This window comes from Lissotriton helveticus, chromosome 3_1, assembly GCF_964261635.1.
Source record: "Lissotriton helveticus chromosome 3_1, aLisHel1.1, whole genome shotgun sequence".
NCBI classification, from domain to species: domain Eukaryota; kingdom Metazoa; phylum Chordata; class Amphibia; order Caudata; family Salamandridae; genus Lissotriton; species Lissotriton helveticus.
The window spans coordinates 1,167,604,998-1,167,631,117 of NC_136061.1; the positions used below are offsets into that span (position 1 = coordinate 1,167,604,998).

Here is a 26,120-nt window from a genome sequence, read left to right on the forward strand (position 1 = left end):
AAGTAGGTTATGACATTTTGCCCAAATGCTGATAAAAAGTTTGGAGCTGAAGTGGCAACTTGACAGTTGTTGATTCTTTTTTGTACTTGTGTCTTTTGATTGATGCCCAAGGGACATGGTTGCAGATGATTACTACAAGGAAGTTACGATTTGAAAAAATGATTGCTGCAACCAATTCCTTCTCTGCTAAATTTGTGGTAAAAATGTTGAACGAACTAAGTATTATATATAACTACATTTTGGTGTACATTGATGTATGGGCCGGGAGCTTGGGGGTATGCAAACGTGGCCAAATTACAGTTGGTTGAGAATGCTTGTGTAAGAAATTATCTGTCAGTTTCACAAAGTACTTCCGCCTAAGTAAGCTGAGCTTACATTTTTTGGAAGATCTTATTAAGATTAACCAAATCCTCCTGTGGCGTAAGATCTGGACGAAGCCAGAGGCCAACCCGAAGAAAAAAGTCATCACAGATTGCCCAATATTAGACCGTTGTGGGAAAATTCCTTGATTGGATACATAAAGAATTGTTATTAGACTGGGTAAAAAAGAAATGTTCAATGGCCCAGCTTCTTTAGGTAGTGTGGGAAAGGCAGAATTAAAATCTATGGCACTGAACATGCTGGATAAAGAGCAGTATAACAGGGAGTCCAGGAAACCTAATATAATTTATCAGTAAATATTTGTAACGATGGTATCCAATTTTATTTGGAAAATGTGTACGATGTGCAACATAGATATATTTTAACAAGGATTAGGTGCAATAATATTCATCGATTAGTATCTTTTTAGAAAACTAAAGATTGGTCACCCGGGCGTTCCAGGTGCCCATGTGATAATATATCAACAATGCACAGGCCACTTTATTCTTTCATGTAAATATTTTGCTACCTCAAGCAAGTTTCTGATTTTACATATATTGGGTGAGCATAACTTCAGGCGCTATAAACCGGCTATGATCTTTCTCCAGCAATTACCCGATCTAAAAATCGGTCTTGCAGTATCAACTTATATAGGGAACTCTGTGACTCTTCAGAAAGAAATAGCTATTAATTGATCATTATAGTATAGATCTAGAAATGTATAGACATTTGTTTACGTATTATGAACTTTTTTATATTTCTCAAAGTTGTTACATTTATCTTAGTTAATGATATAAATCCATCTATGCTTTAACTTTACGTCTTATCTATTAATAGGATTGTATTTTGTGCTTTTACGATCTCAAACACAAAACAGAGTAAAGCTATTTTAAAATGAAATGAGAGCACGTTGCATGATATCCATATTTAGTTAATAATTAGGTCATTTTTGGCAATTCATGAAAATGAAACCTGCCTATAGGACAGATGTGTATGTTGAATGCCAAGAATTTGCTGGAAAAGGATACAAATTCTGTTACTTTTCATTTAAAAACTATTTTACTAATTAATCAGTTACCCATAGGGAAGCTTAAATAGAAATAGTATCAAAGAAAAAATTGCCAGTGTTGTACAAAGAAGACTATATTGCAGCAAGGGATAAGAGTCATAAGAAAACCATTGTTCCAGTTGAAGGTACTTTCTTTAGAAAAAAAATTCCTAGGGAAAAAAACAGGAGGCTTTTTCGCAATCGAAAATGGAAGTGGTCTATACACTGATCTAATTTCTAGCCACTTTGCAAGAATCAGCTCATACGAACAGACAGGTCATTAAGGGTTCCTATTCCCTCAACTGGAGAATAAACCGTAATACTTGGTGATAAGCTGCATCTTGTCCTTAATATATAGTTTGTCTAATGTGCGCTCACATGGAGAGCCTGAAGTACAGAGAGAAATGTATTTTACCTGGTTGTCCTGCGGTGTGTCAAAAGCGGAAGGAGGAGGAGATTCTTCACACACAGCCAGGCTCCGAACTAGCTTTAACTTTGAATTAGACTAAAGAAAAGTATTCAATATTATAAACTACAGTTGATGTATCAATAGTTCATGCTTTCCCACATTTATAGTCAAACCAGTGACATGAAAAAGTTTCACATCTGCCTCAGCAAACAAAAACTACAAAACATAACGGACATATGTCACAAAGTACACAAGCATTAACAGCCTGGGAATCACAGCACAAACTGAACAAATCCGATAAAAAACAAATTTAAAAAAACATGGTTACTAAATCTGTATTAAATTAAAACTATTTAGGCAAAGCAAAAACGTAAACAGCCAAGACAAAAAAACAATCAAACGAAAAAGAAAAACCAGCACACAGCTACTAAATTAAGAAAACAAACTATACCCCAATGCTCACAAATTGACAAAAACAATCCTCAAGCATGTCAGGATTCCTAAAGCATGCCATAACACCAGGCAAGTACTATACCTTCGACCTTTTTCCCGTTTGTCCAAAGGTCTGCACTGGCCGCTAAACAATGGGTATAACAAGAAAGGTCCACATTAAAATGTAAAAAAGGGGACATTTTAATTCCAACACTAAGCAAATGATTATGAATTGCGACTTTTATTTTTAGAATTTTTTTTCTTTTTATAGAGCAGAAATAAATTCATTAAGCTTCTCCAAGTACAACAGAAAATTACATAAGCATATTTCTTTACAGAAGTAAAAGTCTTATAAAAATAACTCCAGTCTGATCTTTTTCCAGGCCGTTAATCTTCAGCTACGAAATGTGCAAATAGGCGCTTTAAAGTGCAGCAGTTAGGTTGAATTCTCCAGACTTCTCTTAAATGTCCAATCACATTCCTAATATGTTGAAGTGCCTTGAAGAAAAAACTGTGTTTGTGCCTCGGATGTGCAATATAAAATGCGACAGGTAAAGTAGATTCAAATTCAGAGCATCTTTTCAATAGCTTAACTTCAGCTCCTCTAATCTATTGCTAAATTCAAGTATATTCAGGATATAAATTGAAAAGCCAAATTCTAGTATATTAATGATATCGTCTGAGAGGCCATTTTTATAAAGCAAAGATAGATCAATACAATACGCTTCGTTGAAAAGAATAGAAAATTACAACCACAACTTTCTTTGTAGAGGTAAAAGACTTCTAAAAACTCCAGTCTGATCGTTTTCCAAGCTATTGATCGTCATCTATAATATGTCCAAATAGGAGATGTAAAGAGCAACAGTTGTACTTGATTCTCCAGCTGTATTTTCAGAGTCCAATCACATTCCTATTATATTACAGTGCCTTTGAAGAGCAAGTGCATTTGTGCGTCAAAAGTGCAATATAACGTGCAATACATAAAATAGATCCAAATTCGGAACATCTTTTCAATAGCTCAAATCCAGCTCCTCTAATCTATTACCAAGTACAAGTATCTTAATTAAGTAAACTGAGAGTCCAGATTCTGGTACATTCATGATAAAAACTGAGAGACCATCTGTCTATAATGTAGTGTAAAGTTCTAAGTAACATTCAACCTTGTTCCAAGAATTGCCATGTGGCATTAAACCTCATAAGTCACCCCACACGATTTGCATATGCCTCCTCAAAATACATAGTATGAAGCACTTATCAGGCTCTTATCAGATTTCAATTCGGAAGGATAAAAGAGCTTCCAATCATCAAAGTTATGGGTACTAAATGTTGTTTACCCTTTATTCATTATTGGCTTCTTTTAGCAACCCCAAATAGCACGAGACATGCCTCTGGAAATACAGGGCACCCGATAGCTTGAGTAATAGCCTAAAACAGTGTCTGTCAAAATTTGAACAAATGCCGGCATGTATAGAATGTATGGAGCCAAACTCCTGCACCTATTTGATGACATTGAAAAACAATTATCTGGTACTGCTGCATACAATTTATGAAGAGTTTCCGGGTGTAATATGCTATCCATCTAGACAGGAATGACATTCTTTTAAAGTTTGCATTTATTCCCTATCTCAGTGATGGAATGCCAGTCACTTTCGGACATGTGACACTGGGTTTTCTCCATTATCTTGCAATGGAAATTCGTAAAGTCTACCTGCGAGGATTGACCATGTAGCAGTCTGTACTAGTTTCCTATTCCTAACAGTCTACTCATTTACAGAGCCCTGTTAATCAGGTGCGTCTCCTGCCTCTCATTCTCAATTATAGCCTCCAAAAAATGTTTAATCTGGCTGATGCTTAAAATAATGTTTCTTGCATTGTGGGCCACCTAGCTAGTACTTCTTCCTAAGAAATACATTTTCGTCGCAAGACAAAATCACCAAAGGTTTTAAAACCTATTGAGTTCCAGAATCAGACTTAATTATCTGCTATAAAAAAAGACCAGAAAACCTACCCTTCTGGAGCAATAGTGAAGACCCGTCAAAAGGTGTCAAAGACTTTATTCAAAGCGCTCAGCCACCCGGTAGCGTCCTGTAGAAACTTAGATCTGGTGTTTTTTTGGCAATTTTGCTATTTTATTAAAAGCTGGTAGGCTAATTTCAGATTTCGGAATCATTGTGATAAAGAAAAAAATATCTAATGCTCTAAATGCCTAAATAAAAACAAGCATTGGCATAGCCAATAGGTCTCGCTTTTGAGACCTTATAAGTATTTACTTATGCAGCACAATATCCTTGGTGCAACAACATCAACTGTTGCATGGCTGGGACAGCCCTGAAATACCTTTGCTCCCTGGTCACACCCTATGTTCCATCGAGAGATCTTAGGTCAGCCTCCCAAGGACGCTTTGCGGTTCCAAAATACAAGCTAGCCCGCATGGGAGGAAAATCCTTTACATACATAGGACCCACATACTGGAATTGGCTTCCCATTCCACTCAGGAAAGAAATAAGTTATTCCAGTTTCCGCAAGCAATTAAAAACTTGGCTGTTTGATAAATAATCTTCCAGTACCTCTTGTGTTATGGCTTCATGGTTTGTGTCGGGAAACCCTTTTTGGGTAGCTGTTACGCAATATAAATTTTAGATAAATAAAATAAATAAATGGCTAAACACTTATACGGTCCCCAAAGCGAGACCTATTGGCTATGCCAATGCTTGTTAAAGATCGGTATGACCGCCGGCTTTCCAAGAGCAGGTGATTGGCGCTTCTGCAGCTATTGCATTGCTAAGAGGGTTTATATAAGAGACCCTATCCACAGCTGCAGTTCAAAAGTGCTCCGTAGAAATCCTGTATAGCCTTAGTGCCTTCCCTGACTTCTGCAAGCGAACAGCCTTCATGGTACATGACAGCGAAAAGGTAATTGGGTAGTCTATATTGATCATATACTCCATATAGATAAAATGAACCAGTATCTCAGATGCTGGGTGCTGTGGTGGAAGAGACTAGAAGCCATTCAATTACCCAGTAATTTGACTGGATGTAAACATCAGGTCTCGATGATACATTGCAACTTCCATGGCTCACTATATGCCAAAATCTTTTCATATCATTTATTTTAGCAACATATAGAAGTTACTCCCACATCTGCCTTTCCCAGTCAAATATCGCTGTTCTAGTAGCATGTTTATAAAGGCCGTTGCTTCAATAATTTTAGCCTTGTCGCTATATTTCATGGCCGCTATCAGGTTGGTCTTTTTTGCCCTGCAAGCAGGAGTAAACTCTTCTCACTTCTTTGGTGCTTTTTGAACGAACTTGTAGTCTTTTTCAAAGAATTCTTTAAGTGTGGAGAAAAGTACATTGTGAGTTTGCATAATGGATAGGGACTGTTCTAGATTGACCCTAAAGAGAGCCAATGCGGGAATTACTGCTTTATAGATTTTAATAATAATCTCTTCATGACAGTCTCTCATTTAACATTTTTTTATTACTTTTTAATGTTGGATTCTGCCCAGCCCAAGCACTGCAGGAACGTAGCATGCACCAATCCCCTTCCCTTGCCCAGTGGCCACTCACGAGTTGTAATACAATGAGCACACCAATGGACCTGAAAAGAGGGTGGTATATAGAGGAGACACCAAGTCTTCCACCCTTGATAGATCGATAGGACACAGCTCCTTCCCTCACCTTCTGCACCTGCAGTAGACAGAAAGAAATAAAACACACTTCTTACACTGCAAGTTCCAAAAGTCCCAATTCCGATGACCATGCACTGTCCCAACATACACTACCCCTCTTACCCTTGATAGCGCAGGCTTCGCTTTGTTCAGGTACTGGGCTATCCAAACTCCACACAATGTCTCTTGTTGAATAGCCAGTCAGGAGCTATTAATAGCGGTGTCCTTCGATTTAAGATTTATGGGCATAAGGGGAAAAAAAAGATCTTATCCAGGTCAAGAAACGACTCGATACTGGACGAACAAAAAACCCCTTCGTTACCGGTTGTCTAGGAAAAGGACAGGGAAAAGGGAATCTTCCTCCGGCACTCGGAAACACCGAGGCTTCCAAAATATTCAGTGGCAGGCCCTTCGCGGAATGACCCAAACGTCACTTCCGCGTATAACGAGGAAAACAGCTTCTCAAGACAGGACGCGGTACGCGGCAAACAACCGCTACCGCTACAAGGGCACAGCAACAAAAACAAGGAAACCCAGCGAACGGGAGCCCCCGCTCGCTAAGGACACCAAAAATAGAAAAAAGGGGAGCTGGGTGAGAATACCCAAAACGAAGGGGTCTGGAAGGAAGGGGAATTGGAACGGGACTAACACTAACTAACTAGGGACAGACAGGGAAAACATAAATCTCTCACGAGCCCGTGAAAGGAGATCTAATCCGGAAAAGCAAGGCAACAGGAATCCCCAGCAGCAGCAGTACTCAGCAAAGAAGGGAGCAGGATAACAGAATCCACACCAGGGCAATAACAAGCATTGAGACAAAGGTAGGACAACCTTTTATCTCTCAGCCCTCGATCATGTGATGTCAGTACATGGCCATGGAAATGGGACTATCCCCGTGTTCCTAACAGTACCCCCCCCCTACGATCCTCCCCACAGGGCGGGGTTTCAGGGGATGCTGCCTATGAAACATCCGGACTAAACGTGGTGCATGCACTCCCCCTGCTGGTTCCCATGTCCTGTCCTCCTGTTTATAACCCTTCCAGTCCACCAAGTAGAAAAGACGACCCCTTATTCTCTTGGAATCAAGGATAGCCTGCACTTCAAATTCCTCCTGGCCGTCTACCACCAAAGGAGGAGGAGGGGGCATCACCTGTGCTGAAGGAACGTAAGGTTTCAGCAAAGATGCATGAAACACGGGATGCACTCCATAATCTGATGGTAACTGGAGTTTCAAGGCCACTGGATTAATAACCTTAGTAACCGGATAGGGACCCACGAATCGAGGCTGCAATTTACGGGATCCCTGCAATCTCAGGTTACGGGATGCCAACCACACCAAATCGCCCACCTTATAAGAGGGAGCCGGGGCCCGATGTTTGTCTGCTTGTGTTTTCATAGCAGCCTTGGCTTCTACCAAACTCTCCCTGGCCAAGCCCCAAATGTGACTCAGTCGCCCACACACATCATCAATGGCCGGCACACGTCCCGTTGGCTGAATAGCCACCGCCCTGGGATGGTAACCAAATGAGCAAAAGAAGGGGGTCATGCCTAGAGCTGAATGGAGGCTGTTATTATAGGCGAACTCCGCTATAGGCAGAGCCGTTACCCAGTCACATGATAAAGATGAAATCAAACATCTCAAGTATTGTTCCATCGTCTGGTTAGTCCGCTCCGTCTGGCCATCAGACTGAGGATGGTAAGCTGAAGACAAACGTATCTCCGTTTTAAGAACCAGACAAAGTTCCGTCCAAAAATGGGACACAAATTGCGCTCCCCGGTTAGAAATGATTACAGACGGCAACCCATGTAACCGTACAACTGAGGACATGAAAACCACAGCCATCTCCTTTGCAGTAGGGATTTTGGAAAGTGGTATAAAATGCGCCATTTTGGTGAACAGATCCACTACCACCATAATGGCAGTGTAACCAGAGGCAGCAGGCAAGTCAGTCACAAAATCCATACTCATGGTATGCCACGGGGCAGGAGGTACCTCTAGGGGATGCAAAAGCCCTGATGGTTTCGTGTGCATAGGCTTACAGACAGCACATACAGGACAGGCCCGCACATACTCCTGAATGTCACTAGCCATGGTATCCCACCAAAACCACCTCTTACATAATTCCATTGTTTTCCGTATCCCTGGATGTGCCACCAAAGCGGAGGAATGACACCCCTCCAGAACCATAGGCCTCAAAGCAGGGGGGATAAACATCTCGTCCCCATGGTATAGCAACCCCTCCCTGGATGTTATCAGGGGCAACGATAACCATGGAGCCAAATCCAACTGCTTCAGTCTCTCTTTCACCTCTGCTGGGAAGTCAGCCGTTACCATGGCCCCTATGATCCTTTCTCCCTGTATCATGGCCCTGTCCTTGCTCAGAGAGCCCTCCTCTTTAGGGTCACTATGTATCCGAGATAGGGCATCCGATTTAATCTGTTGAGCTGCCGGCCTGTATGTAATGATGAAATCATACTCGTTAAAAAACAAAACCCATCGCATCTGTCGAGGTGTTAACGCCCTGGCAGAACGGAAGAACTCAAGATTCTTGTGGTCAGTATATATGGTGATAACATGCCTAGCGCCCCAGAGATAATGGCGCCACTCTTCAAAAGCCAATTTCACTGCCAACAATTCCCGTTCTGCCACCGTGTAGTTTCGTTCTGCCGGCAGCAATGATTTGGAGAAGAAAGCGATGGGATGCATATGGCCAGTGGCTTCGTCACGTTGGGACAACACCCCACCCACGGCACACATAGAAGCATCAGTTTCTACATAAAACGGTAGGGCAGGATCAGGATGCACCAACACGTGTGCCGAAGTGAATTGTTCCAACAGGGAACGAAAAGCCTCCTGAGTCTCACTGGTCCACTCAAAGGGGACGCCCTTCCTCAATAGGCGAGTCATTGGCGCCACTATGTCGGAAAAGTGCAAAATGAAACGCCGATAAAAGTTGGCAAAGCCTAGAAGCACTTGGATCTGTTTCACTGAAGTCGGCACCGGCAAGGTCACAATGGCCTGTGTCTTCTTTGGGTCCATCCGGATCCCTGCCGCCGAGATGATAAAGCCCAAAAACTCCACCTCAGGGGTGCTGAACTGGCACTTCTCTAACTTAGCGTAGAGTTGATGTTCCTGTAATGTTTGTAACACTTGCAGCACGTGTTCTGTATGTTCCGCCCTGACTTCAGAAAAAACAAGAATATCGTCTAAATAGACAATAACAGTAAGGTCTAGGTATTTGCTGAGGACCTCATTAATAAAAAACTGGAATGCCGCTGGCGCATTACACAAGCCTAACGGCATCACCATGTACTCAAACAGGCCATATTTGGTTTTAAAGGCCGTCTTCCACTCATCCCCGGGCCTGACCGTATGAGATGGTAAGCACCCCGCAAATCCAGTTTGGTAAATACCGTTGCTTTGCGGAGTTGGTCCAATAACACGGAGATGAGCGGAAGAGGGTACCTGTTCTTTACCGTAGCCATGTTCAATATCCTATAATCAACACAGGCCCTCAGCGTCCCTTCCTTCTTTGGAATAAAAAATATCGCTGATGATACAGGGGAGGAGGAAGGGCGAATGAACCCCAATCGCAACATCTCGTCGATGTATTCTTTCAAGTGAACCTCTTCGGGTTCTGAAAGAGCGTACACTCTACTACAAGGCAGTGGAACCCCCGGTACCAATTCGATCTTACAATTATAGGATCTGTTAGGTGGTAGATCCTGGGCACATCCTTTGTCAAACACGTCTTTAAAGGCAGAATACTGGGGCGGGACTAAACCTGCATCCGCCATGGCACAGGACAAAGGGTGTACCTGCTCACGAGCCATGGAGTAACAATTCCCCAAACAGTATACCGAATCCAGTGTCACCAATCTCTGTACCCTGTCTATCTTGGGGTTATGCTTCTGCAGCCACAGGACACCCAACACCAAACCAAAAGAGGGGGCATCGATCAAATCAAACACCACTGTTTCTGAGTGCCCATTCTCACATAACAAACCTAGAGGAGCGGTCTGGCGAGTGATGGAACCAGAGGTCAGCTCAGTCCCATCAATAGCCCTCACGGGCTCAGGCTGTTCTTTCAACCGACAGGGAACCATTAATTTCTCCGCCATGGCAATATCTATGAAGTTTCCGGTAGCCCCTGAATCTAACAATACCGACACAGGGACATGGTTATGTACTGAAAGCAATAACTGAGCGTTTATGACAAAGTGTCTTGGAGCTCGATCCACCGCACCAACTACCTCATAGGGTTTGTCTCGTTCACTTTGTACGCAGGCTACCTTTTTACCAAAACCTGCACCAGACGGTTTCACAGAACATTCCCGTGCGAAATGTCCTCCCTGACCGCAGTACAAACACAGATTGTTCTCTCTTCGTCTTTTCTTTTCCTCCGGGGTCAGAGGACCCCTTACTCCACCTATTTCCATGGGTTCAGGCAGCGTCTTACTCTCCCCCCCTGCTTTCGTCTCTACTTTCGCATAACTACTCCTGGTGGCCTGGAAACAACTGCGTTCACCACGCCGTTCTGATACCCGGTGGTTCAGTTTCACCACAAGGTCTATAAAAGCTGCACAATCTTCTGGGGGATCCACCACCTGTGACACTATGTCCTTAAGCTCCTCACAAAGACCCTGATAAAATATAGACGTCCTCTTTTCAGTTGGCCAGTGAGTCTCGGATATCAACCGGTTAAAGGAGGCTATATACGATAACAGATCCTGCCTACCCTGCCGTAGCTTCATCAGTTCTGCATCGCTTGCCTGCATGAACGCATGCTTGGCAAACAGACCCCGCATCAATTCTTTAAAGGCTGTGTAATTGTACAGCACACGATCGTTGTTATCCACTAATGGAATAGCCCACTGGGCCGCATTGCCCGCCAAATATGAGATCGTAAAGGCGACTTTAGCAGAGTCATCAGGGAAGGCGCTTGGTCTACACATAAAATGCAGCTGACACTGGGTCATAAACATTCCGAATTTGGCGCTATCCCCAGAAAATCTCTCAGGGGGTGCTAGAGGAACTGCCACAGGGGATGACACAGTCACCGCTATAGGACTACCACTGCTGCCACCAGTTGCACCTTGTCCCACCCCTCCACTATACTGAAACGTAGCAGGTTGTATGACTGGAGCCATTCCCCTATGCTGCGACTGCTCTCTAGCCCTTACCGCCACCAGTTCCTGCTTAAGACCTGCATTCTCATGTTGTAGCTCCTGAACCTGGGCCTGTATAACATGCAAAGCCCCCATAACATCTTGCAATGAGGGACCCCCTGTATTCCCACTCAACGCGTTCCCATCCTCATCCATGCTAGTCCGGGCAGTGCTGTAATACGTGGGCTTGTTATTCTGTTGGATTCTGCCCAGCCCAAGCACTGCAGGAACGTAGCATGCACCAATCCCCTTCCCTTGCCCAGTGGCCACTCACGAGTTGTAATACAATGAGCACACCAATGGACCTGAAAAGAGGGTGGTATATAGAGGAGACACCAAGTCTTCCACCCTTGATAGATCGATAGGACACAGCTCCTTCCCTCACCTTCTGCACCTGCAGTAGACAGAAAGAAATAAAACACACTTCTTACACTGCAAGTTCCAAAAGTCCCAATTCCGATGACCATGCACTGTCCCAACATACACTACCCCTCTTACCCTTGATAGCGCAGGCTTCGCTTTGTTCAGGTACTGGGCTATCCAAACTCCACACAATGTCTCTTGTTGAATAGCCAGTCAGGAGCTATTAATAGCGGTGTCCTTCGATTTAAGATTTATGGGCATAAGGGGAAAAAAAAAGATCTTATCCAGGTCAAGAAACGACTCGATACTGGACGAACAAAAAACCCCTTCGTTACCGGTTGTCTAGGAAAAGGACAGGGAAAAGGGAATCTTCCTCCGGCACTCGGAAACACCGAGGCTTCCAAAATATTCAGTGGCAGGCCCTTCGCGGAATGACCCAAACGTCACTTCCGCGTATAACGAGGAAAACAGCTTCTCAAGACAGGACGCGGTACGCGGCAAACAACCGCTACCGCTACAAGGGCACAGCAACAAAAACAAGGAAACCCAGCGAACGGGAGCCCCCGCTCGCTAAGGACACCAAAAATAGAAAAAAGGGGAGCTGGGTGAGAATACCCAAAACGTAGGGGTCTGGAAGGAAGGGGAATTGGAACGGGACTAACACTAACTAACTAGGGACAGACAGGGAAAACATAAATCTCTCACGAGCCCGTGAAAGGAGATCTAATCCCGAAAAGCAAGGCAACAGGAATCCCCAGCAGCAGCAGTACTCAGCAAAGAAGGGAGCAGGATAACAGAATCCACACCAGGGCAATAACAAGCATTGAGACAAAGGTAGGACAACCTTTTATCTCTCAGCCCTCGATCATGTGATGTCAGTACATGGCCATGGAAATGGGACTATCCCCGTGTTCCTAACATTTAACGCCTTTCCTGCTCATGACTGAACCACGCCGTCATGAGCCACGGGCGGTGTTTGCTCATGACAGCCTGGTTCCGTCATGCAGCTGCTGCTCCACCCACGTGGCATTAATTCCCCGCCTGTGCAGGCGAAATAATGAGCGGGCGGGGCTGTGGCGGAACCACGCCGTCATGAGCATACGCCGCCCGTGACTCATGACGGCGTGGTTCCATCATTAGTTCAGCGGCGCGGCGCCGCGCTCACCCCCCACGCCGCGGCAAAATTCGCCCATCGGCCAATGGGTTAAAGAAAGTACTGGAAGGCAGTCATTGGAAAAAGCCACCTGTTGGGTAACAATGAGCCCAGTAGATTCAAAGCCAAGGGATCATGATTACTTCCAAATCTATTGTTCACTGTCAAATCGACCAGGGAGCCCCATATTCTTACATCCAGTAGGGATGTAATTAAGGCCCTCTGTTTACGGTTTATACTGATTTTTACAGATAAATACAGACAGCCAGACATTCATTTTTTTGTCTGTGTTTATTTTTAAATGTGGATAAAAATGGAAATTGGATTCTTTTTAGAGAGATTCTAAAGGCCATCAGTCATGACTGATTGGCCAATAGCTGTGCGGATTGACAGGAAAGGGGTTAAAAAAGAAGGGATTTCTAGAGAAGAGGCTTTTAAACAACAGTAGATATGCACAATCGTGATACTAAAATGTTCATGGTTTCATTAATCTGCATTTATTTATCTATCATCTGTGGATGTTCACATCATTGACAACTATTAGGCCTTCAAGAATGAATCCACATTTATTGGCTACATAAATGTGGAAATATGCTAGTTGTAACTTAATTTTTTCACAAAATCCAAAATAAATAAGGATAAATACAAATAACATCAGCAAAAAATAAATATGGATTAATACAGACGGAAATGCAAAAAAAAAACAAAATGTGAGCCCTAAATGTAATCCATATTGCTTTGATAGATACTACTCCAAAATGTCGGGGTAGCAATCAAATCAGAACGTGAGCAGCCAATACAAGCTCGAAGACCATGTGCCAGAGGAACATCTACCAGTTGTAATGTGGCCCCGTTCACCTCTACCTGTCAAGGAATGCCCCGGTAAGCATCCTAATCTGCAGCAAGCTTGTTAATTATGGCTAAAAGCTCAAATGGGGTATTAAATCCTCCTCCTATGATAACATAATGGCTAGTAATATATACGCTCAATTAACGATCAAGTAGTGCGATTCAATATGATTCCTTTACCTAGCTAATACTCCTAGAATCGATATTAATAAGAGGAAGTGGTTTCTCCAGGTACGCTGTAGTTTTCAGCACCTGGATATCTGGTGAGCCTATATCAATCTTTTATTTCATCTTGTTGAAAATAAGTTCTTACTTCAAGGCTTCTTACATTTCAGATTATATCACTGTACTAACATTTGTCAAATGTCATAGAGTTGAAAAATTAAGTTTTCCCGACCCCCAATGACAACACTGCCTTGAGATGGCAGTTTGGCATGTGCACTGTTTTTTATGGTAAGTACTGTTATATGTGGTGCGGTGTGATTGTTAGGCAGGTCAAATCGCCCGAATTTGGCAGGTATTACATACTTTTCACTTCTATTAAGCTGCCATCGTACACAATGCTTCCATATACTTTAATTGAGTCACCCGCAGTTTAAACCTATTCACCCTCTAAAAAAGGTGTCAATTCCTCATTGAGAATAATGGTATCGCCTTCTTAAACACCTTAGTTCATCTCTTTTTTTGAGGCACGAGGTTGACAGCTTTGCTAGTAGGCGATACATAGGTTACGCTTTTTATAGCACTGTAAGCGTGGTTTTCCTTTCTGCCTTTGTTGCGGTGACTAAAGATCGCATTACTCTCACCTGTTTACCTTTAGTGCTGGCCCTGGTCCGCCACGGCTTGTGCCGTTTGTGCGGAGGGACATTAAGCACTCGGCGCATTAGCAGCGTCATCTGAGCTGCCCGCCCCTTCCCTACTTAAAACCACCTCATAGCGCGGACGCGCGCAGCGAGATTGGCAACCTTGCTGTGAGTTCAGTTTGCGCTGTAAATTGTGCGGGATTGGGGGTTAAAAAATCAAAGTGAAAGCCAGTAAAAGGCTTGTGTGTATAGACCGTGCATTCTTTTAAACACTGATCGTGATGACTACGACCGCGTTATTAACTCTGTGTGCATTTCTGTTCTTTTGTTTTTAAATTGTTGCGGTGACTAAAGATTGCATTACTCTCACCTGATTACCTTTAGTGCTGGTCCCTGGTCCTCCACGGCTTGTGCCGTTTGTGCGGAGGGACAGGAAGCACTCGGCGCATTAGCAGCGTCATCTGAGCTGGCCGCCCCTTCCCTACTTAAAACCATCTCATAGTGCGGACGCGCGCAGCGGCGCGCCAAAGGCAAGCCCGTCTGCACCGCTGCGCCAGACCGCCGCCCGCCGCCTAAACCCCTGGCCGATTTTACTTTATCACTTCGCCTGAGCGACTTATATATTACCATGTTACGCTATAACCGCCAGGAACTGCTTTTATTAAATCAAAAGAATTTATCAGACCCCCAGGTAGCTTGTCTAACGGATTGCCCTCTTAGGAAAGATCCGGATGCTTCGGTTGCTAGTTCCCCCCCGTGTAGGGCTGTGGAGGAAATTAAGCCCGATAATCCGCTAGAACCAAGCAATATCTGTTTGAATATGGACGTCAAATTATTTACTGCCTTGTATCTTAATACAAGATCCATTCCCAAACATGCTTTAGAACTTTGGTGTTTACTAGATACTCAGAAGCCAGATATTTGCTTTTTCACGGAAACATGGCTCCATAACCAGGCTTCTCCCTACATTGCCACTGCCAGTGTATACCATCTGATAGGCTGGATAGAGTGGGCAAACGAGGAGGTGGCCTCGCTGTCGCTGCTAAGGCACCCTTAGAAATCACACGTGTTCGCTGTCATCCGACTCACTTGAAATACTGATAATTAATATAAAATATAACACGGTGGTGGTTGGTAGAGCTGCCCTGGTTTATAGACCCCCGGGATTAACTTTCATGCCGAGTTATCCCACGATGTGGATTCCTGTAACTTAATTTCTACCTTAGAAACCATGGGACTAATCCAACAGGTTCAGGGCCCCACACATCTAGCTGGTCACTTATTGGACCTGGTATTTTCTAATATGACTGATCTGTACTGTGACCCCCCTTTGCAGATGATCTGGACGGATCATTTCTTAATAAATTTTAAAATTCCCACACCTTTTCGGCCCCAGACCGCCACCCATAAAGAATCCAGGCTTGTTCGACCGTGGCATAAAATTACACTTGAGGCGTTTATGAGGTTCTTTAAGTCCCCGGACGATTATCTCAATGATGCAGGTTCAATGGCCATGTCACTGGAAATGTCTATTAGAAATTCGCTTGACAAAATTATCCCGGAACGAGAGGTAAACTTAAAAAGGATTGCTTCACCCTGGTTCACCGATACCTTGAAAGGAGAAAAAACTGATTGTAGGTCGGCAGAGAGACTATGGCGCAAGTCCAAAACGCCTGAAAACCACTTGAAGTATAAATTAATCCACCATGCTTATATGAAACACATAAAGGCAGCCAAGTCTCTCTACATTACGCAAATAATAAATAAGGCTTCCCAATCTAGTAAAGAACTGTACAATATAGTTAAGGAGTTTACCACCCCACAGGTTGAGCAATCTAATTTGCCCCCTCGCAAGAATGGGTGAGCTCATTGACTTCTTTCTTTTATATTAAGATCCAGTTAATATACTCCTCATTTCTTCCTTCACCTCAAAGAGCGGTCGCAAGTGAGGTGGCTCATTTTAACTCTGAGCATACCTCCGGAATTACAGATCTCCCTTCCATGACCGAATTGGAGCCAACTTCTCCAGCTGAAGTGCTATTGGCTCTTAAGGAAGTTAAGTCAGGATCTCCTAATGATTCCCTGCTCCCTCATAAGTGCAGCGAATTATTTCCGCTGATGGGTTGACTAGTATCTTTAACATCTCCTTTGAGAGTGCTTCTTTTCCGAGTAGCTGGAAATTGGCGCAAGTTAGGCCAATTCTTAAAAAGCCTAACAGTGACCCCTCTATTTTCTCCAACTACAGACCTATTTCTTTGTTACCTTATTTTGACAAAGTCCTAGAAAACTTGGTTAATAAACGTTTGTCTTCTTATGTTGAAATCCATTCACTTTTGGACCCGTCACAATCTGGCTTCCGTGCCGCGCACGGTACGGAAACCGCAATCATAGAAATAGTGGATAACATCAGACTCTCCTTGGATAGGGGCGAATCAGCTTTCTTGGTATTATTGGATCTTTCCGCTGCCTTCGACACCATCTCCCACAGCATTGTGAAACATCGGCTGTGGGAGGTTGGTGTCAGAGGCAGTGCCTTGGCCTGGTTCGCGGACTATCTCAAGGACCGTCATTCCTACATCAGGATGAACTCTTTGTCATCTGATACCATTCCTCTTTCGGTTGGGGTCCCACAGGGATCTATCCTCAGTCCTTAATTATTTAATCTCTATCTTCGCCCTCTGGCCCTCATTATAAAATCTTATGGCTTCTCTACTGTGTCTTACGCAGACGATACGCAGGTACTTATCACCTGCAAATCTAACCTCCAGGAGACCTGCTCCAGTTTTAAACAATGTATGACTCGCATTAAAAACTGGATGAGTGAAAACAAACTTCAACTCAACTGCAGTAAGACCGAAATTTTACTATTTGGCAAGGCCAAGACCTTCTGGTTTCAGGACTGGTGGCCCTCTGATTTAGGGCCTTGCCTAAAGAAGCTGTAAGAGATTTAGGGATTATGCTTGATGGGGATCTCTCCATGAAGACTCACGTCAACCATGTGGCTGGGACTTGTTTCGGCATTCTCCGATTATTGCGTACATTTTTTAAATGGCTCCCAGTTGAAGCCAGAAAGCCTCTGGTTCAGGGATTTCAGTAGGCTCGATTATGGTAATGCCTTGTTTGCTTCCATTAATGCGAGCTTGCTGACTAAATTACAAACTATACAGAATGCGGCGGCAAGGCTGGTGCTGGGCCTGCCTCCCAGGTCTGCTTCTAAATCCTCCCCTAAACAGTTGCACTGGCTCCCTGTACGCCAAAGATGCCATTTCAAAATCCTAAGCTTATCTCACAAACTTCTACATGGGATCGGCCCGTCCTATCTAATAAAGAAATTGGCCTGGTATATTCCATCTAGAGCTCTTCGCTCTAGTTCTAGGTTCATAAAGAAATTGGCCTGGTATATTCCATCTAGAGCTCTTCGCTCTAGTTCTAGGTTCTTGTTGGCCCAGCCTCGAGCTCGATCAGCTAGGAATGGATGCCGCTCTTTTTCATATGTGGCCCCCCAACTATGGAATAAACTACCCACCCATATCCTGTCCCTTGCTAACCATTTGGAGTTTCGAAGGGTTCTAAAAACGTGACTCTTTCCCAAATAAAGTCCCCCCATACCCGTCTTGCTCCGGGGGTCAATGCCTTTTCCCTGCAAAGCGCCTTGAGACCTTTCTGGTGATACGTGCACTATATAAGAGCATTTGACATTGACATAAATTGGGCTTACGCTAACCGGAGTTGTGTTTACACTGTCCTCCATCTTGCACTGACGTCACAATATGTCATGTGATGACTATTGCTGTTCTTCTCATTCTAAATAAAGATATTTCAAGATTCACAATAACAAACAGAGTGTGTTTCCAGCGACTTTCTCTCACCCTACTTAACCAAGGACATTTTAACTGTCCCAGGCAGTTCTACAATGTATCAATTGAACCGCTCGAATAAACTATGAAAACATCTGAAAACTTCATGTTGTCAAGAGAGAAACTTTGAATGGATGCTATAGTAAATTGTTTCCTTTTAACTGTTCCCTATTGGTGCATATGCTGAGAACCATGTACTTGTGTTTGAATGAATGTCTTTATCTAAAGTCCTATAAAAGGATGGGCAGATTTCTAGGTATGGAACAGCCTTTTTCTTCATCTTTAGAAGACGAATCTTTGCCGGATTTCACTTAGAACTGTACGGAGTTTTCTGTCATTATTTGGATACTTTGCTGCTAAATTTATTTATGGTATATTCTATGCAAACTGCTTATTAATTATTTATTTGGAGCCTTGAAACAACAATTATTGTCTGAAGTGAATGACCCAGTCGGGGAGCAATTAATTCGGTATCAAAACTATACCGCTCCCAAGCCCAGCCGTTGGCGCCCCCATGAGTTGGATTTCAGGATACGTTTCTGCTCTGACAGCACTCATCTGAATTGAATTTCCTGCAGATTGTCTCAGATCTGATGCTCAATTAAAACCGAAATAAAATGATTTATATTAAATCACACAGTTCAGTTGATTTGGGGAAACAGACATGAATATTGTTTTCATGGTTACACATTGATATTCGCTACTGGATGAATATCTACGTAAATGTGTGTTTCTTTTTATACTGAATTTGAGAAAAAGATATGAAAGTTGAATGCAGTGTTTATAAGCGCACTTCCTGTAATGTCACGGGGTCACAAATCATTTTACAGCATATGTGATGCTATCAATTAAGCTAATTAGTACTCATTCATAAGGATATTTAAAACCTCGAGAGCACAGAAAATAGTCTTTCACAAATATCAATATGTTTATATCTGGAGATCCATTTTATATATTCCAAGTATAAGAGATTTTTAGTTTAGAAATCCGCTTTTTGAAATGGGCTACCTATTATTGGAGAATACACCCTGTCCTAAGGGTAAACAAGTTCCGAGGAACAGCGGTCAGAAAAAAACGTGCCAAAACACAGGCAGAATAATTTGAACCGCCATTTTATTATTCAAAATATGAATTTACTGATGAGCCAAAGCTTTAAATATTCCCCGTAGCACCTATTTCACAAACAAGTTTAGCTCGCTGGGTAGAACACCATTCATTCCAAACCTTTTCACGCCAGCAAAATTGTGCCCTCACTGGCTTAATTTTGTCATCTCACGTAGCGCTCTACTCGACCCTAAAAAAAGAAAAAACATGCATGCGAGTGGTGCGTGCGTGCGTTCCCATGACGAGAGAGGAAAGCCAGATGGCGCCTCTGCTCGTAACTATGCGCGTAACCGCACGCTCTAGGCCACACAAAAAGCTGTGGTCGGCTTTTTAAAGGCCACTCACTAAATGTCTCGCCAGATCTAAAATCCATTAAAACTGCCTGATGGTAACTTTGCATATAGGGAAATGCTAGCCCACCTTGTGCTTTCTCAAGTTGTAATACCCCAACTTTACCCTGGATTATTTCTTGTCCCAGATAAAACTTTAATACTGAATCTAATTCCTGAAAAAAACTATTAGGGATTATTATTGGAACATTGGAGAAAAGAAATACTCATCAAGGGGAGCAGTGACCCCCCTCTCGAGCAACCCTTTATTTTTCGTAACATTTTCTCATAATTCAAGTGAAACCGACTGAAAAAATTGCTGGTGACTGATATCCCAAGATATCTTACTGAGGTGTTCGACCTTGCTTGTGACTGAAATGAGCCTGGAAGGTCTGTGGCTGTTAAATCAAAGTAAAACATAAGTTTTGCTTTTTAATGTATCTCGTATCCTCCAATTTTAGTGGAATCTGCTATCATGATCTGTTACTAGTCTTTCAGAGTTTGGAATTTTCTACAGATTTCATCGTAGCATTTTCACTCTTTATTCTAGTCGGCCAGGCTAAAAACTTGCCTATATGCTGCTTTTCTACGTGCATTTGTTGTTAATAGGTATTGGACCTATTACTCTCTTCCTGCATGTAAAAATCTCTAAGATTTTGTCTTGCTCCTGCTAGTAGTCTGATCTCTCAGTTCCAATATTTCGCTCCCTTGCTTTTGTGGCAATATCTAGTGCTGCCTGTAAGTCCATTATCCGCTGGGTGCGTTCTTTACCTTGGTTTGCTTTAAAGGCAATAATCCCATATTGTAAACAATGAGGCCGTTTTGCTATTAATGGAGTAACACTCTGGGATAAACTCCTTCATTTCTGCGACCTACTGGGGATTTGAAAGCAAAGGTCTAACCCTTTTTAATGAGCAAAAATCTAATACCATGGAGACCAGAGTGTGACGCAAAAAATAATTGGCCCAGATATCAGTATGTCCCCTACCTAATGATTTGGAAAATAAAAATACAAATCTTTTTGGAAGGCAGCTTTAATTTGCAGTGAAAAACAAGTATCATGTTTGACATCTGGGTGATCTCTTCAAGGATCTATTAGCTGATAGCTGGACTTAAAATCTTCTATTATTCTTTTAGTGCTAGGTTTTAACTGTTTCTTATGCCTATTTGATGTATCCTTTACCAAATCTTGAATAAAGTTAAAGTCCCCTCCGCAAATCAATGGATGTACTGCCCCCAAGGCAACATCATATATCTGGGAGGGAGAGTCAATATCATCACTAAATTAAATGCAGCCCCCCATTGACTGCTAATTTAACCCACAACCATCGGCCTTGTGGATCGCGGATCACCTCTCGGACAGCCCAATCGATGCTACGCCCTAAAAATATTTCAACAACTCTGACTGCCGCCTCTGCAGATGCAAGAAACATGAGGAATAGACATCTTAGGGATGTTACTCTTGAGGTGGGTCTGTTGTAGGAATATAACTTGCAGTGAAAAAGAAGAGAGCCACATCAATAAACTACCATATTTGCGTTTTCTAGGCAAACCATTAACATTGCACAAGAGCATTCAAAAACCTTCTAACTCTCAAGAGAAGACATCATGCAGGGTCCTTTCAACTCCCTCTTCAAACCTCAACCCTATAAGAATTTGCCTTAGTTCATTCCCTACATCAAAAAAATATAAGCTCAGTTTGTCTATTTCTGATACTAATTCCTGTTCATCAGGAATCTGCTCTTTTTATCTATCTAAAAAAGAGCTCCCCTCTAGACCCTAGCCGCCCACCCTAAGGAATCCCGGTGCCCTCTTAGAAAACACCCCTACCCGACGAGTGAAGCATTGCCTGCCTAACCCCCTTCCCGTTCATGTTAGGTTTTTTTTTACCTTTTGTGCTGTGGTATGACACTAGAGGTCCCCTCTCCGGTGTTGACCGCTACAAACCACACCAAAAAAAACTAAAAAACAAGACCCCCTCCCACCACAGATTTAATCACCTTTATATATGGGTTTCTGTATGGGACAATCAGAGCATCCTGCTTCGTTATATACCCATCCCCCCATTAATTGTCATGATTCGACTGCTGCAAAAACACCGACCAACTGGATCGAGAACAGGATGTGAAAATGTCTTTTTACAAGGACTTTCAATTTTGATTGATGCACTATGGCAGACTGTATTCCTTGTCCCTTAAATTGATCCACCTTGACTTTAACTCTCGACGATGTCTTGCAACCATAGCTGACCTGTCCGAAACAATATTGTGTCGAAATTTGTCCGGTGTCTGAAAGCCCTTTAGCTTGATGGCTGATGCTAAAATTGATTCCTTTAGTTGAAAGTCGCTGAAATTTACCAGGGATGTATGTGGGTATTTTGCATTTACCGGTTGATGAAATGGGACTCGATGGGCACTCATGCAGTCTTTGCTAAGTATAGTAACCAGGGAGGACGTATTTCAGGATTAGATCAGAGAAGAATTTGATGGGATCTTGACCCACCTCCTGACCTTCCGGGATACTTACAAAGCATAAATTTGACTGTCTAGAACGATTCTCAAACTCATCAAGCTTTATCTGGGTTTCAGCCATCTCCTGGCAATGCTTTGCTTGAAATAGCTCAAAGTTTTTCTGGACACCTGCGAGTTCAGATATGCGCCGTTTGCATGTGTCAGTCTCTGGTTTAGTTGCAAGATATTGTCGTTAGTATTGAGCTGACTCAACTTCCCAATGAGCTATTTTTTAACTCTCTCGTTTACTCTAGGATCGCATGGAGAATATCTCTGGGCTGAGATTTATGGGCTACAATTCCCCTCGTGTCAGCCCATGGCTCAATCTGAACAGTTGCTTGTGATTGAGGATTAATGTCCCCGGGGACAAATTGAGATGCTACCATTTCTTTAAGCAGGTTCATCATTATTGGTATAGAAGCTGGTTCAACAGTCTCCAAGGACGCAGGAATCGCTGATGTCTCTGGATACCTCTAGAGCTCCAGGTCGAGTCTCCTCACTAATGGTTTCTGATCATCTTCCCCTGTCAGCTTCACTTCTTTAAACACTAATAGTTGGTACGAAGGTTTTTCCTCCGAACGCTTGCTTGTTGACACCTCTGATGTAGCTTCTCGAAGTTTGTCTAGTATGCTATCTTGTAGCAGCTCTGGAGCTAGAGGGGGAAGTTTGTCCGTTCTGATGGATTCTTATGGGGGAGAGCCGGTTAATTTGTTTCTGGAATCCCATCTGCCACCCCGGAATAAAAACTTCTCTCAGACTCTGGTGAACCCTCTCGAGTCTTGCTCAGATTTATGCTTGAGCTGCTCCCCTCAATATCTTCTTCCCGTGCTTCAAAGCCACTTTGCACAGCCTGATTTTTCTGGGCTCTGGTCGCTTTGGCAGCTCCAGAGACCTCTGCTAGAGTGCACGATTTCCCTATTCCCTCTCACACTGTATGGCACTCTTATCAGGCTGGAGGTGGTAATTCCCCTTTGAGGGAAGCGTTCAGTCTCCTACAGCTCTTCTGAGCCTCTTGCACAGGTCACGCTCTGTCTTCCGGCTATCCGGGGTTATCGGAGAAGGAAGGGGCCACACGAGAGCAAGCTGCACCCACACCTGGGAGGGCCGCCTCCACTACCACCCAAGCCCCAAACCCCACTCGAGGGATGCTTAAAGTACTACCTAACAAGTTTCTCCCTTTCCCCCTCCTATTGTCTGCCTTGAAGCAGTCGGGTTGGAAGTACTCAAATCTCACTACTCGGTGACTCGCGGCGTCCTCCTCACACCACTCTCCCCAGCGTTTCTCCTGCTTCCGCACCGAAGCCGCTGCTCTGTCTCCCGCGACTCGTGTCGGGAGACAGCAACTGGAGAATGCGTGTATGCATGCCTTTGTGCCTTTTCAGTGCAACAGCGCTCTAGTGCTTGGACCTTGTAAATGCCTCCCGGCGGCCGAAATTACATTCAGTAGGATAATACCCGAGGCGAGAGAAACTCATGGATGCATCAACCAGAAGTGTTCTCCAAGGCGAGGAGCATGACGGGACCGAAGGAACTGCCACTCATATTTTTTTAATCATTCAGGATGCACATCTAGTGAGCAACATATAATGAGTTATGGTTGTGATAAAACATGACACCCAAGTGGAGTAAGCAACAACAGTCTATCCTCATCACTCGTCCTCATCTAACGGGAACACTGGGGTCCTAAGATGGAAAAATTTACATTGTTGTTGAGTCTCCAGGTCCATAGTTAGGAGGGTTCTCGGTCTAGAATGAATGAAACAGTGGTCTACAGCTTTAAGCACGGAAGAGCCAGATTGAAGCACTCACAGCCTGCCAGAGGTCATCAGAGGTTGGCCACTCATGAGGCAACATTTGTTAGTACAGAAAGAAGGGTCCTCTGAACAGTACACAGTCCGCTGGGCAACTGTATTCATCACAAACTTTAAGATATCAGTATGATCATCCTGTTTTCCTTTTGTAGTAGAAGATCCCTTAAAACATAATTAACACTGCAAAGCCTAGATCCACACAGACACACATTTTTGACACGTCACCAGATATTCCATATAGTGAACATACGAACCAAGATTGTTTATTTTTTTTGGATACTGTTCACTGCTGTCGTGATGGAGGTACCAAATAACATACTCTTTGCTGTATGAAAATCGTAACAAGGGGCTATATTTAATTGTAAAACAAGTAAACAAAGGGATCAGTACACCATTTGAACCGTTTGACAGGACAGTAATTTCTCTCGTTTAAAAAACAATTAACAAAGAAAGTATATTGTTAAAAATTGCATTATCTACAAATCAAAGCATAATCCAAAACTCGCGATATTACTCAATCCTCCTCCCGTGCAAAATGTGGGCATGCACATGAACAGATATACTCTAACCTAGACAGTCCACTGTGTGACCCTGAAGTCACTGATCACTGGTAAACATGCCTTGCCATCTACAGCCAGCCAAACAGTCTTGATCTCTGCCACTACAGGTAATATCAGTTACTCTTGTTTAATCCGTTCAGTCTCATAACCCTGCTTACCCAATAAGCACATTTAAGATTTTCTATGCTTTAAATCAGGTTCACTTTACTGTGACTGTCCGATAAATGACAAAAAAAAAATTTCAGATCCCAGGTCAATTCCCAATTTTTTTTTATAACTAACTTTATTGAGTTGTATTTGGCATTAAAACAAACTAAAATAAGACCACCAGTGCCAGGCATTTCCGCCATACCTGGAACATGCAATTACACCAATCCATAGGATTAAAAACAGTTGAGGACCTCTCAAGCTTCACCTGTCGCCCCCAGATATTTATGAGTATTCCCACCAGGCGCCCCCATATTTTGTATTTTGCATCCATATTTGCATTTCTTTCGGGGGTATCCACTCGCTCAGTAAATCAGCTCCTCCATTTTAGCACACCAGTCCATGGCCCTTTGCCAGTCCGACGTGCAACCAGGCAGGGATGCCCTCTATCTCCATTGCTCTTCTCCCTTACCATGGAGCCTCTTGAGGCCCTGCTCCGTCGGAGCGGCGTGGACTGGGGTATCCCCTTAGATGATGGTCTCCACACAGTGACCCTCTATGCAGATGACCTACTGCTGTACATAAGAGACCTCCATGCAGTCCCACCGGCCATATCCGCGCTATTTCGTGGCTTCGAGGAAGTGTCAGGCCTGAAGGTGAAGTAGGCTAAATCGAGCGTTTATTCGTTCCATTAAGACGTGGTCACAACTGATGTAGTTATTAACGGAACTGCGCTTCCTTGGTATGCGACCATGTTCAGATATCTGGGCATCTATGTCTATAGATCCCTAGCAGACATCTTGGAGGGTAGCCTAGCGCGTGCCATTTCCTCCATAAGGCCGAAGATACAATTTTGGAAGACTCTACCACTCCCTGTGATGAGCCGTATTACTTTAGCAAAGATGATAGTACTGCCGAGACTGTTATAATATTTTGCAAACCTTCCGGTATATGTTCCGGTGCGACTGTTTCGGGAGTTGGAGGGATTAATCAGAGGTTTAATCTGGAATGCGGGGCGACCCAGGATAGCACTACAGAAATTGTACGCACCACCGGAGAGCGGAGGCTTGGCAGTTCCACATTTGGAACTATATTACTTAGCTGCGCAACTAGAATGGGTCAACAGGTGGCTGAGTGTCGAGAATCTGACGGGCACGGCGACCGAGTCAGCGACATGGACGCAGACTCAAATCTATAGCTTGTTTCATCCACTAGCCAAACTCCCCCGCCCGCCTCAGATACATATAGAATTCGCTCATAGATGCTACCGGAGGAGCCTTCAGCTGACAAAAGACATGATCCTTAATGCCTCAACGCTGCCGCTTATCGGGACACCCAGAGACAGGGACTCTATGACAGACGTAGTGCTGGCACCCAGGACTGCAGCGGGAGTGGAGACGTTAGAAGACCTATATGCAGACGGTGTCCTTATGCCTTTTGCAACCCTAACGGCAGACAGCAGCGTACTGGTAGGCCAGTTCCTTCTACATGCAGCCATCATACGGACGCTGACATCGGCATGGGGTGACTTGGCAAATGAACCAC

General features: G+C 43.5%; 1 protein-coding gene across 11 annotated transcripts in view; it reads right to left on the minus strand.

Moving 5' to 3' along the window:
- R3HDM1 (R3H domain containing 1) overlaps positions 1 to 26,120 on the minus strand; it is a 536,983-nt gene that overhangs the window by 424,961 nt on the left and 85,902 nt on the right. For 7 of the 11 annotated variants that reach the window (XM_078681802.1, XM_078681795.1, XM_078681800.1 and 4 more), the window contains exons 3-4: positions 2,353 to 2,394; positions 1,824 to 1,913 (exon numbers count right to left, since the gene is read on the minus strand). The exons of 3 other annotated variants lie outside the window; for them this stretch is intronic. In XM_078681802.1, the coding sequence (XP_078537928.1) occupies positions 1,824 to 1,913; positions 2,353 to 2,394 (132 nt within the window). The remainder of the gene's footprint in view (positions 1 to 1,823; positions 1,914 to 2,352; positions 2,395 to 26,120) is intronic. One more of the 11 variants, XM_078681794.1, reaches the window with a different exon arrangement.